This window comes from Mastomys coucha, unplaced genomic scaffold (assembly GCF_008632895.1).
Source record: "Mastomys coucha isolate ucsf_1 unplaced genomic scaffold, UCSF_Mcou_1 pScaffold18, whole genome shotgun sequence".
NCBI lineage: Eukaryota > Metazoa > Chordata > Mammalia > Rodentia > Muridae > Mastomys > Mastomys coucha.
In genome coordinates this window covers 94201449-94214469 of record NW_022196900.1, presented here as the reverse complement: position 1 = coordinate 94214469, position 13021 = coordinate 94201449, and the positions used below count along the sequence as shown (strand labels likewise).

General features: G+C 52.3%; 1 protein-coding gene across 2 annotated transcripts in view; it reads left to right on the top strand.

Moving 5' to 3' along the window:
• Alpl (alkaline phosphatase, biomineralization associated) overlaps nucleotides 1-13021 on the top strand; it is a 52691-nt gene that overhangs the window by 33401 nt on the left and 6269 nt on the right. For both annotated transcript variants that reach the window (XM_031379146.1, XM_031379147.1), the window contains exons 2-8: nucleotides 2013-2167; nucleotides 5095-5214; nucleotides 5569-5684; nucleotides 6701-6875; nucleotides 8012-8187; nucleotides 11023-11166; nucleotides 12825-12894. In XM_031379146.1, coding sequence (XP_031235006.1) covers nucleotides 2107-2167; nucleotides 5095-5214; nucleotides 5569-5684; nucleotides 6701-6875; nucleotides 8012-8187; nucleotides 11023-11166; nucleotides 12825-12894 — 862 coding nt within the window. In that variant the 5' untranslated portion in view covers nucleotides 2013-2106. The remainder of the gene's footprint in view (nucleotides 1-2012; nucleotides 2168-5094; nucleotides 5215-5568; nucleotides 5685-6700; nucleotides 6876-8011; nucleotides 8188-11022; nucleotides 11167-12824; nucleotides 12895-13021) is intronic.

Here is a 13021-nt window from a genome sequence, read left to right as displayed (position 1 = left end):
TTTAGCGATCATCTGAAATAGACCTCAGAGTTAAATTCACTTAGACACTAGATAGAAGACATTTCCTCCCAATGCCCCCCTTCACCAGAGCCTTTAGAACTTCCTTTTAAAGTTCCTTCTTCTGGTGGTAGATGGGCAGTTTGTCTGTCCTTCCTCGCCATGGAATTTCTGTCATTTCTGTTTCCCATAACAAATGGGGTAATCACATCCTGGCTTATACTGACCCGGAAACATTATTTCTAATGAAACTCTCAATATTGAAAATGGCATCTCCTTCAGTAACATCCCTACCCCGACATTTGGACATCCTAGCTAGCTAGCTGCCTGAATGATGTCCCGAGTGATTGCAACAACATGAACCCAGTTAAAAACAGGCTTAAGCTATTCACACACTGATTTTAGGCCACTTGGAAACAAATTTATAAGAGGAAATAATTATTCCTGGTCTTGCCACCCAGAGCAAAACACCAATTAATGTTTGCTGTGTTTCCTTCAGTCCTTTAAAAAAGATTCCTTCTTTTAAAAAATATTTTTAAAGTATACTGAGGTAGATAGCTCAGCTGCAGGAAGCCCCCTGGGTTTGATCCCCAGCATGGGAGGTGGAGGGAGCAAAGTATTCAAATGTGTTGTTGTTGGTGGTGGTGGTGGTCGTGGCGTGTATGAGTTCAGGTGTGCCATGGTGCATGTATGGAGGCCAGGGACCATGTGAGAATTAATTCCCTCCTTCTACCTCATGGGTTCTGTTCAGGGATTGAACCACATCATCAGGCTTAAGCCAAGTGCCTTTACCCTCTGAGTCACCTCCACAGTCCCAGGGGACAACTTTCAGAGTCAGTTCCCTTCTTCCGCCGAGGTTCCAGGCACCAAACTCACGTCCTCAGGCTTCTTTGGCAAATGTTTTTAGTTGCTAAGCTTTCTCCCAGCTCCAAGGCAGAATGTCTCAACAGATACGCATCGCAGAGGGGATACACACGGCCAAGGGGTCCTTGGGAAGGTGCTTAACTTGTTACTCATAAGGGACATGCAAGCTCAGATCAAAACACCTGAGCCAACGTTGTCCAGCTTGTGTGAGGCCCTGGGTTTGATCCCAGCACTGACCAAAACAAACAAACACAGAGAACAAAAACAAACAAACAAAAAAGGAAATAATTTTGGGAAAATGAAGTGAAGATCATTAAAAAAAAAAAAATCAAAGGAAGTCAGCTACTGAGGCATTGCCCTGTGACCCCAGGATCTGAAGGACATAGGCAGGAGGATCAGGGGTTCAAGGTTATCCTCAGCCAGCCTGGGCTACATAGATACTTCTGTTTATAATCGCTTACCAAAAACTGGTAAGTCGTTGGAAAGAGTGGGGCAAATATTGGTGTCCTGGGTACAAATATTCTTGTGAAGAAACTCGGGCTCTTTGATCCCTGGTTTGTGGAGGCACAGGGCTAGGTCAGAAGGTGGTGGACTCAGCTGTAGGCTTTACTTCTTGATGTGTTTGTCTAGGAGCGAGCATCACCTGAGAGCTTTTAGAATTACAAGAGACTTTGGGCTGAGCCTAGGGCTGGCTGGAGCGCAGTCCTCCAAGAGCCCCCAGCTCTGTCCTCTGTCAAAAGTACAGCATGAGAAGCCTGCCTCAGGGCAGGTCGGGTACCAGCAAGCGGGCTGGTGTGTGTTTGCAGTGCAGATGCACTTGTGTGTACACAACTGTTTGCAGGGGGGCAGGTTCCTACCCAGGGTGGTGGCCCAACAATGGCTTTTTGGTACTCAACAAGTTCTTTTTGGTTTTTCGAGACAGGGTTTCTCCGTATAGCCCTGGCTGTCCTGGAACTCACTCTGTAGACCAGGTTGGCCTCGAACTCAGAAATCCGCCTGCCTCTGCCTCCCAAGTGCTGGGATTAAAGGCGTGCGCCACCATCGTCCAGCCAACAAGTTCTTGCTTAAAGAATCAAAGAGCAAAGTGAGAAGGAAGAACCTGCCCCCGGGCTGTGCCCACATACCTTTTTCTCTTCTTTTCTAACTTCTAGGATCGGAACGTCAATTAACGGCTGACACTGCCCCCCACGCCCAACCTCTTCCCACCATCTGGGCTTCAGCGAGGGACAGATCTCAGGGTACACCATGATCTCACCATTTTTAGTACTGGCCATCGGCACCTGCCTTACCAACTCATTTGTGCCAGGTAGGACTTCGGGACTCAGGTGGATGGAGAAGGTGGGCAAGGTCCAATGTGTGTGGTCTGGGTTCAAGGTCATGGACCCATCCAAAGTATTTAAAAGCCAGATGCTCAAAGCAAGGTCCCTTAGCTTGCTTTCGAACTGGTCTTTAGTGGGAAGAGTTAGATGCATGAGTGAGTGTGTGTGTGTGTGTGCTTGCGTGCACATGCGCCTGGGTACGTGTGTGTCCCAGATCCCCTGGAGCAGAAGTTAAAGGCCACCCCACATGGTTGCTAGGAACCTAACTCTGGTCCTCTGTCAGAGCAATACACATTCTTTTTTTTTTTCTTTTTTCTTTTTTCTTTTTTCTTTGGTTTTTCGAGACAGGTTTCTCTGTATAGCCCTAACTGTCTTAGAACTCACTCTGCAGACCAGGCTGGCCTCGAACTCAGAAATCTGCCTGCCTCTGCCTCCCAAGTGCTGGGATTAAAGGCATGCACCACCACTGCCCGGCACAATACACATTCTTAACTGCTGGTCCCTGTTTCTGTGGGGAAGCATTTCTACAATGTTTTACTGTATTTAGCCCTTTCCACGCCACAAATTCTAGACGAGATGTCCAGGACACACACACACACACACACACACACACACACACACTTGTGTTTGTGAAGCCACCACCCAGATCCTAGGCACAGAACAGGCCAGCTTCTCAGTGCCTTTCCCAACATCCCCATCCTGATGCTAAGCATCATTCAGTATGTTCTGGAACCATGGGAGTAGATCTGTGCAGTGGGTACTAATCAGTACCTTAGGAGATAATGTCACATCCTGGGCATCGGTCCCTGCTGGTTTTCCCCTGAAATAATGGTCGCCTGGTATTTCATTGTCCAAACTCTTATTGCTTAATATTGCCAGATAAGAAGGTAGGTTTGATCCTGACTCAGCCCTTCTTAGGAATAGACTCAGACTATAGACCGTATCCTCCTCAGACTCTCTATCTAGCAGAGACCAGTTAGAATGTCGGCAGAGCGGGTATTGAGAAAGATCATGGACATGGGGCAGACTGGCGTCAGTCAGGCCCTGTGTCTGCCTGACTGCTGGGGGTAATGGGCATGTGGTTAGGACGGGCTGAAGTTCTTCAACCCCCAAATGGTACTCAAGCAAATGCTCTGTGACCAGGGGCATTCCGGTGCATGCAAGGGAGAGGTTAGAACCAGCCAGGCTTACCAAACCAATGATTTAAACCATTGACCCAGAGGCTCGGGAGATGAGGGCCCAGTTGGTAAGGATCTGGGTGTGTGAAAAAGCTAGTTATGGGGGCATATTCTTGTAATCCTGGGCCTGTGGGACTCGGATTCCGGGGGCTTGCTGTTTAGCACAGCCAAGTCAGTGAGCTTCGGGGCCAATGAGAGGTCCTGTCTCAAAAACCAAGTGGGTCTATCTGTTAAAGCCTTACGGCCTCCATCCCCAGCTTCCCCTTCCATTCACCTAGGCCAGAAACTAGAATAAAGAACTTACCCAGTGGACAGGGGTGGATAGCAGGGCCCGGACCTCCAGCTTCCCTGGGGGATGCAGGCTGTACTGGGAGGTCTGAAACTGGTGGTTCCAGAAGACACTTCTTTGTTTGTTTGTTTGTTTGTTTTGTTTTGTTTTTTGTTTTTTGCTTTTGGTTTTTTGTTTTTGTTTTTGTTTTTTTTTCAAGACAGGGTTTCTCTGTGTAGCCCTGGCTGTCCTGGAACTCACTGTGTAGACCAGGCTGGCCTCAAACTCAGAAATCCACCTGCCTCTGCTTCCCAAGTGCTGGGATTAAAGGAGTATGTGTGCCACCACTGCCTGGCCAGAAGACACTTCTAAAAGAGGAGGGCCTGGAACTTAGGGGTGAAGACAGGAAGTAGGTGTTTGGGATGCAGGATGCATGAAAGGAGGGCTAGAGGCCTGGCAGGCCCAAAACTTGAGGTGGAGTGTGGTCCCCCACCTAGGTTGTCTGTAGTGGCCATTGCCTGGTGATTTGAATGTCTATTGTGGCCAGGGAACCACAGACAGGAAGCCTTGTAATACAGTGGGGACTCATTGCCAGTTCCAGACATGGAACTCTAGCAACCTCCTTGGAATACAGGAATGGAAAAAGGTCAAAGGGCATCTTTGGGCCCTGTCTGTGAATCTGGTCACTTCTGGAATGAGTGTAGTCCTCAAAAAGACCCATTTGACAGGTGAGGAAGCTGAGGCTCAGGGAAGTGATTTGCCCAGGGTACCAAGACTATGGATTGATTACTACATGAGATGGAGACAGAGACAGGGACAGGGAGAGGGGTGGAGGAAGAGGAGGAGCTCAAGGTCTCATTTTACTCTAAGATGCTGGCCTGAGTGGGGGCAGTGTTAGTCAGTGATGGAGCCTCAGCTCATGCCTTCCCCACTACCCCCAACAAGGGCACCTTGAGTAAGGTATTCCAGCCAGGGGCTAGGCTTGCTTCTCAGCTCCGCCCACAGGGTTCTTCCCCGAAGCCCCTAGCCTGCTGAACCAGCTGTAATGAACAAGCCCAGCAGAGTTGACTATTGATATCGCTGGATAACTCTAGGGACTTCTGTGAAGAGGTTAAAGATCTCCCTGCTACCCGCTTGCTGGCAATGGCTGCTCACCACTGGTGAAGGCCACGTGCGGGCTTTCCAGGGAAACCCAACTCTGCCAAAGTCTTGAGTCTGTTTATGCTCTGTGTCTTAGGGAGAGTCACTTGGTGTCTCTGGTCTTTGGTTTCCTTGTGTTGCGATGTGTGAAGATGCCAGTGTCTTCAGGCTGGCGTCCAGGGTTTTCCTGGAGCCTGTTCACAAGCCTTCACTCCATCCTCCATGTTTAGATCATTTCAGCCCCCAGCAATGAGTTACTGGGGTGTCTGTAATTCTGGGGATGGGTAGCCCATTCCCCACCTTGCCAAATAACCACCTATCTCTGCAGAGAAAGAGAAAGACCCCAGTTACTGGAGACAGCAAGCCCAAGAGACCTTGAAAAACGCCCTGAAACTCCAAAAGCTCAACACCAACGTGGCCAAGAATGTCATCATGTTCCTGGGAGATGGTGAGGCTGGGGGCAGTGATGCTGAGAGTGGGCGAGTTGGGGTTAGGGAGGCTTGGAGCCGTCAAGCTGGGGGCTTTGGAGCCCGAGGCAATGGGTGGCTAGAAAGTAGGATTCCTGGTATCAGGTGAAAAGACATTGTGCAACAGGCTTCTGAGAGATGAATTAGGAGAAAGGGACCAACCTGTTACCCTGAGATTATGAAAGGACAAAGAGACCGTCCGGTGACATCTCATGTCCTTCTATCTACTGCCTACTGCCCTTGCCTGTCTTAGCAAGGGAATGGCTCTAGGAGCCTGGGAAAGCTGACTGAAGGACCTGAGAGCCTGAGTTCTCTGTCCCCCCCACCCCTCATAGGTATGGGCGTCTCTACAGTGACGGCTGCCCGAATCCTTAAGGGCCAGCTACATCACAACACAGGCGAGGAGACCCGGCTAGAGATGGACAAGTTCCCCTTTGTGGCTCTCTCCAAGGTGAGCTCTGTCCCAGGGCCACTCTCGACCTGGTGAACTGCAAAGCCATCAGACCTCCTGGTCCCATGGTCCCACTGTGAAACCAGGAGCCGTTCCCAAGGTTCCTGAAGCTTTTAGTTTATCAATGTAGACCCTCTGTGTGTGTAACCTACCCAGGAAAAAGTGTGCACAGTACAGCGTGAATCTTTCCCGAGCTGCTGGTGCCTGTGTGACCAGCACCTGGCTGTTGTGGCTGCACATGGACCGGCTGTCCCCTGAGCTGTTGTCTTGTCTTTGTCTCCTCCTACACTGACAGCAGCCACCATCCTGACACCCACACCACTGATGGCTTGTGCCTACTCTTGTGTTTTCTGTAAACAGAGTCAGCTTAGTTCACACCTCCCAGGTTAGATTTCCAGTGTGAATCATTCAATACCCTACATGCTGTGGTTGTTGAGGGGAGGGGAGGGTGTGTGTGTGTGTGTGTTTGTGTGTGTGTGTGTGTGTGTGTGTGTGTGTGTGTGTGTGTGTGTGTGTGTGTATAACAAGTACCTCCTAGCCACCCAGAGTCAGGTTCCAGCTTCTAGCGGGAGGCTGTAGTTTCTGGACCTCTGGCCAGCTCTCAGGCTCGTGGGGGCCAGGGAGGTAGGCCTGCCTGTGGGATTTCCCTGGGAAGTCTGGACACAGTGATAGTCATTTGCAGGGGTACCAGAGAAGCCAGGCTGGACCCTCAGGCCCACCCTCGCTTCCCAGTGTCCCTTCCCCTCAGAGTCACGCATTTCTTCTTCTCCTTCTGCCGGACCTACCTGCTTGGCCCACCCTTGCTAGTTCCATCCATAGTTCAATACTCAGAGAGAAACCTTGAGTTCTGCCAGGGCAGAACTGAAATGGGAAGCAGACAGCTCAGTCAGGGCCCTCCGTGGACAGCAGTGTCCCTCAGACCCTGTTCTGGATTGGAACAGGATTCTGTTCCTTGCCGGAAATGGTGGTGGGGTTGCCACAGTGGTGCTCACCCCCGACTCTCGCTCCCACTGCAGACGTACAACACCAACGCTCAGGTTCCCGACAGCGCGGGCACTGCCACTGCCTACTTGTGTGGCGTGAAGGCCAACGAGGGCACCGTGGGAGTGAGTGCGGCCACTGAACGCACACGGTGTAACACCACTCAGGGGAACGAAGTCACATCCATCTTGCGCTGGGCCAAGGATGCTGGTGAGCCACCACAGGCACATTCTGTGATTGTCAGGATTGCGGTCTCCTCATTCATGCATGGCCGAGTAGAATCAGGCCGAGGACCCCGGGGACCCCCCCCCATGAACTGAGGAATCTTGCATGGAGCGCCTGGGTCTGTGCGCTTCACTATAGAGCGCATGACATGAAGCCCCTGCACAGTTTTGAGAGAAGGTCAAAGGACCAAGCCAGGGCCAGAAGTTCAGAGCGATGCCTCTTTATAGCAGTAATTAGTTAACAATTTTGTGCTCCCAACAGGTGGCATGCATGCACCTGCCCAAGAGCTATCTAAATTCGAGAATAAAAGATCATACACACACACACACACACACACACACACACACACACACACACACACACACGCACACTGGTTAATTTTAAAGGCTCAAAGGTTGGGGGGCAGTTCTATTCCTCTGCCTGGCTAGCATACGTTTCCCTCCAATACTCCTGACTCAATGGCTTCTAAATCTATGCTTTTATCTTTGCTGCTCTGTTACCTTCTGGGCAGCCCCTCCCTTAGGGTGGCTTTCCCTTTCCACCTACATTTTGGATGAATTTTCTTCAGCAGCTCTAAATCTGATGGTCCTCCCTCTAAGACATGGCAATCCTCTTCCTCCTCCCTCCAAGTCCCTAGCCCTCACACATCCCCAAGTCCTGCCTCAGTCTATCTGCCCAACCATTGGCCGTTGTCTCTTTATTGATCTATCAAAAACCAATTGGGGACAAGGACCTTCAATATTTGGACACGCAGATCCCCAATTTTTAGGGGCTAGATTAACTCAAAGCATTAGAACTGATCCCCAACACTCCTTCCTTCTGCCTCAGGGGCCTTGAAGGCAGGTCAGAGTCCTTCTCTCTACCTGGCATCCCTCCGGGGCCACCTAGGGCTTCTTATAGGCAAAGGCTCCATAAGTCATGGAAGGAAGAGAGTACCCTAGCCCACCCCAGGTACAAGGAAAGGTGTTCAGCTGTATCTGTCTTCACGTAAACTAGGGAAACTGAGGCCCGGTCAAGCAGGGGAACTGATTGATGAGAGACTATGGCAGGGAGGGAGAGGTAAATCTGCAGGGACTTCCTTACCTACAGGGGATGCTAACCTCTCCTGTCCCACACTTTAGGGAAGTCCGTGGGCATCGTGACCACCACTCGGGTGAACCACGCCACACCCAGTGCAGCCTATGCGCACTCGGCCGATCGGGACTGGTACTCGGATAACGAGATGCCACCAGAGGCTCTGAGCCAGGGCTGCAAGGACATCGCATATCAGCTAATGCACAATATCAAGGACATCGATGTGAGTGGAGCAGCAGACATTGGATGCGACGGGGTTGGGGGACAGGGAGGTGCTGGTGGGGGCCTCAGCCCCAGGCTGGCCTGAGAAAGGCCTGGGTACTCCACATAACTGGGAGAGCTCCTAACTCATTAAGGGATTTGTGGTTGGGACAGGCAGCCACTGTAAGGTTTCTCTGCGGTGGGGCTATGAGGTGAAATCTCATGTGGCTGCCACGCCCTAAGTGCCCAAGGATTATTCTATAAATTAGAACCTGATGGTGCACCCGCAATACAGTATACACTGATACACACACAGTATGCACTGATACACACATACACACACACACACACACACACACAAAACATGCAATGGCATTCCCCCACAGTACTTGATACTTGATGACGGCCCCTCCACACCCCACACACACTCACGGTATGCTCTTAGGGGGTGACCTGCACTTGCACAGAGGGGCACATGCCTGCACACAGAGCTGGCATGTCCAGAAAAGAGCCGGAGCCTGCTATCCCTTTCCTACCCGTGCTCTGCCTTTTGCTAGCTGTGTGACCTTGGGCTGTTCCTTAACCTCTCTCAGCCTCCCCTTGGACAGCCCTTCTGCCCGCTGGACCTGCTCCAACAGCTCACTAGAAGAACTAAGTAAGAAAATCCCAGTTGAGTTTAGCACAAAGCCTGGCCCCCTGGAGCGCTCAAGCAGCAGCGTGATATGTAAGCCACCCGTCCTTGGTGCTCACACTTCAACACCCAAGCAGGTTCTTACATGCAGGCCTCAGCTCTTGGGAAGAATTTCTGAATTGTTTTTTTCTCTACTATGAGGGTTGACTGTGACTTAGAACCCCTGATTCAAGAATGGGCCCGGTGAGGCTGAGAGAGCGCTCGGATGCAGGTCCCATCGCTCTCTGCTCTATGTCTCAAGCCCTGTGCCTCTCTTTTATAAGCAGCGTCACCATCACCAGCGCTTTCAGGACCACTGGGCCTGTTGACTCTTAGGTAGAGACCTGGGACACAGCCACCCATCTGGCTTTATCTCCACCTACCAGGCAGCCCTCCCCCTCCTTCGCCCTCCCGTTTCCCACCCCATCCCCCACCCACAGGCTGAGGTCACGTGGAGAACACGGGTCCTGTAGCAGGAGAGGTGGGGGATGGGGAGATTACAGTAACTCTTTAGCCAGTTGGGGCAGGAGCAGCCGCTGAGGCAGCGAGAGGCACTTTGGGGGGAAAAAGCTTTGGAGGCAGTGAGGCGGGGCTGGGGTCTCCTAGAGTCATGAGGGCATGAGCCAAGGAGTGGAAAGGGGACCTCCTCAAGCCTTCTGTTGCCCTCCACTCTCACAGTTCCATTTGCCCCTCTGTCACTGCTACCCCCCAAACTCCCCAGACCATCATGAATCAAAAATCCTGGTGTCCACTCTGAAAATAAATATGTTCCGCTTTAAAGAGAGAGACAAGCCCAAACCCGAAGGCCAACAGCAGGTCTGTTATTTGGGAGTTTAATGAGCCCGTGTGAAGTCTCCGCTGGGCTGGGAACCATGCGATCTGGGCAGCAAGATTGGGGGCTTCAGTTCCACGCTGAAAATGCCAGGGGGTCAGGTTCTGTGGGAACAGAAGGCGCCAGTGACCTGGAGTCCTTTCTCCCAGACCCAGTCAGAACTATCCAAGCTGATTGCCACATGATGGGGGTAAGATGGCCCCCCCCCATCTGTCTTCATTGTTCCCTTCTGTAGAGACAACTTCCACTGTAGGGACCACCAGCAACACTGGGTGACTGCCTTTCTTCTCTGGATAGTCATTCCCATTTTATAGACTAGGAAACTGAGGTCCTATACGATCAAAGAAATAGGCCCTTGGTTAACAAGCAGTAGAATCGGATCTTTCCTTCAGTGTCCTTGGATTTCCTGGGTACCTTTCCCACTGCCACCACCAGCTCTCTCCTTATCCCCTTGAACCCTGATATTTTCCTTGGGAAATAGAATAGAGAGAGAGAACTTTGGCCCATCTGGAGACAGTGGATCTCAGGTGTCAGCCAGGGGCAGCAAGTTGGGCTGGTGCCCACGGTGACAGAGGGACACAGTATGGTGGTCACCATGGGCTGTGGCTGTTATGTTCTTGGCCCCTGCTTTAAAAATAGTTAGGACTTCAAACATGGATTCCCTAGGAAAACAAACAACCCCGCGTCCATCCATCCGCCCTCGCATGCCAGCCACAGTGGCTAAAATTAGCCTGGCAGTGATTACACAGCCATGAGGCAGCCGGTGTTTGCCCAGGCAGTGGGCTGGGTCCCAGCTGGGCTGCCCTGAGACCTCCCTGTCCGCGGCCACTCGCTGTGGGAGAAGACACTCCTGAAGAGCCCATCCTTGGCTTCACCCATACAGCAGAACACTTGGGGGGGGGGCTTCTGGTAGAGAGAGACAGTGGGTTCTGGGTTTGAATCTTATCTGTTCCGTGCACCTCTGTGTGGCTGAGGGGCAAGAAATCACTTCTCTGTGTCTATATCGAGAAAGGGCAGACCACTTCCCTGGCAGCTTGGCTGGGAGATCGAGTGAGTGTTGCTGGCTCAGGACCCGACACACAGCACATGGGCTTTCCTATAGGGGTAGGGATATTAGCTACTCAGGAACACTAACATTCCACCCAGAAGCCCCAAGCCACAGTCCTGCTAGGTCAGCGATTTTCTCTCTCCAATATGAACAAATAGTTCCGAGAGGGAACCCTGGCCCAGGCCTTACCTGGGTGGGCAATCGTCCACACCTCCACCCAGACTCTCTTGGCTGCTTTCCAAGCTGGGACCCCTGGGGCTTCTGAACAATTTAGAACCCTAGGTGTGATGGCTCCTTTGTCCCTCAGGTGATCATGGGTGGTGGCCGGAAGTACATGTACCCCAAGAACAGAACTGACGTGGAATATGAACTGGATGAGAAGGCCAGGGGCACAAGGCTGGATGGCTTGGACCTCATCAGCATCTGGAAGAGCTTCAAGCCCAGACACAAGGTAACCAACGGCTGCCGGTGGGCCACGGGATGCCCCCGGCCACGTATGGAATGTTCTCTGCCAGTGAGAGTCCAGAAGTTCCTCAGTTTGCTCTACTCTACAGACCTGTGCCCAACAGACACTCCTGCTCCCTGTAGAAAGGGCACCAAGGGGAATGGTGACAGGGTCAGGGAGTCACGTGGATGGACCCCTGATAGGCTGGGGACCTAACATGTGCCTGGACGGCAGGAAGTTGGGACCTGGAGGCACACAGAGGGGATATAGCAGAAGCCCTGAGCAAATGGGAGAGCGTGGGCAGGTAGCGCTGAGCTGATGAAGAGAGAATTGGGCTCAGCAAAAGTGTGCTGACTGAGGCCAGAGGTGTAAAGCCCTCAGAGTACATCCCCTGGGCCAGGGCACCGGTAGGCTGAGAGGGAGGCAGGAGCAGGGTTAGGGCAGGTTCTGGTTCCTCTGAGAGGCCTCTGGCCCTTTAAATCTGCTGCTGTGGGCCAGCCGGGCAGCTGGGTCTGGAAATGACTGTGGTCAGGCCTGAAGACAGTGGGGAGCAGCCTGGCAGCCGCTTTGATGTCACTCTGGGGTTGGGTTTCTCAGGGTTCCATGGCTGTCCCTGGGGAGGTTCAGTGGGATGAGGGGCTGAGCTAAGAGTAAGGTGGGCAGGGCTGGGGACAGCCCCATGGCTGTGTAGGGGTTGTGGGAATGAGGGACTCTCTTCTTTCTTTCCCCACCGGGGCAGCTTGGGTAGGCAAACCAAAGAGACACCCTCGTCTGGCCTCAGTTGCCATGATCAAGACCAGCAAGCCATCCTTCCTGCCCCAGGACTCTGTATAGACTCCTGGCCTGGGGAGGGGCCTGTACTACTGCCATGAACCCAACCCGGTAGGGTCCCAGATTCTGGGCATCGATAGAGGAGCTAGAAATGGTTCTCAGTAACTCTGATGTGAGCGTGCCTCAGTGTCCCTATCTGTGCAGTGGGGACAGTCTTGAAAGACTACTGAGTGTTGGATGTCACAGCAGGGCCCTGAGGACCAGAGCTGGATTCTTCGCTTTCTCCTCTCCCCTCTACCCTGCCCCCAGAGCAACCTAGAGGACTGATAAAAAAAACACCCCTAAGGCCACTGTCCAGAGAAGGCAGGAGCTATCTTGAAGACACACAGCAAATTCCCCACAGTGCTGGGCCCACACAATCCAGGCTGTCTCATTCCACGTTCTGGGGGAGGCAGTGCCTCCTTTATCTCCCCTCCTAGATGGGATTCCCAAGGCACAGCCAGTGGATGTCACTCCCTCTCGGCTCTCCAGGGACCCCCAAACACCACTCATTCCCTCCTGCAGGCACTCACACTCTCTGTGACCTATGCTGTGACACCAGCATGGGAAAGCAATTCCCTGATCCCAGATGGATCAGCTCCTACTTTGCCTTCAGGACCTCCAAAAGGGTATCCCCTCCACCAGGAAGTTCTCCTTGATCTACTCTCCAGGATCTACATATACCTGAGTTATATCCAATAATCTCTCTATATTTGTCATTTCTTGAGTACAGAGATGCTAGGTGCTCTGGGCAGGATGTTAAATGATGCAGGGGAATAGAACCACCTCAGGCCAGCTGGGGCTTTTCCTCAGCCTTCCAGGCCTGTGCTGACACAGCCCCTCCCACCCCCCAGCACTCCCACTACGTCTGGAACCGTACTGAACTGCTGGCCCTTGACCCCTCCAGGGTGGACTACCTCTTAGGTAAGTAGAAAAGGTGGCAAGCCCTCAGCTGCAATTCTAGGAGATAGTCCCCCGGGCGATGGTGGCGCACGCCTTTAATCCCGGCACTTGGGAGGCAGAGGCAGGCAGATTTCTGAGTTCAAGGCCA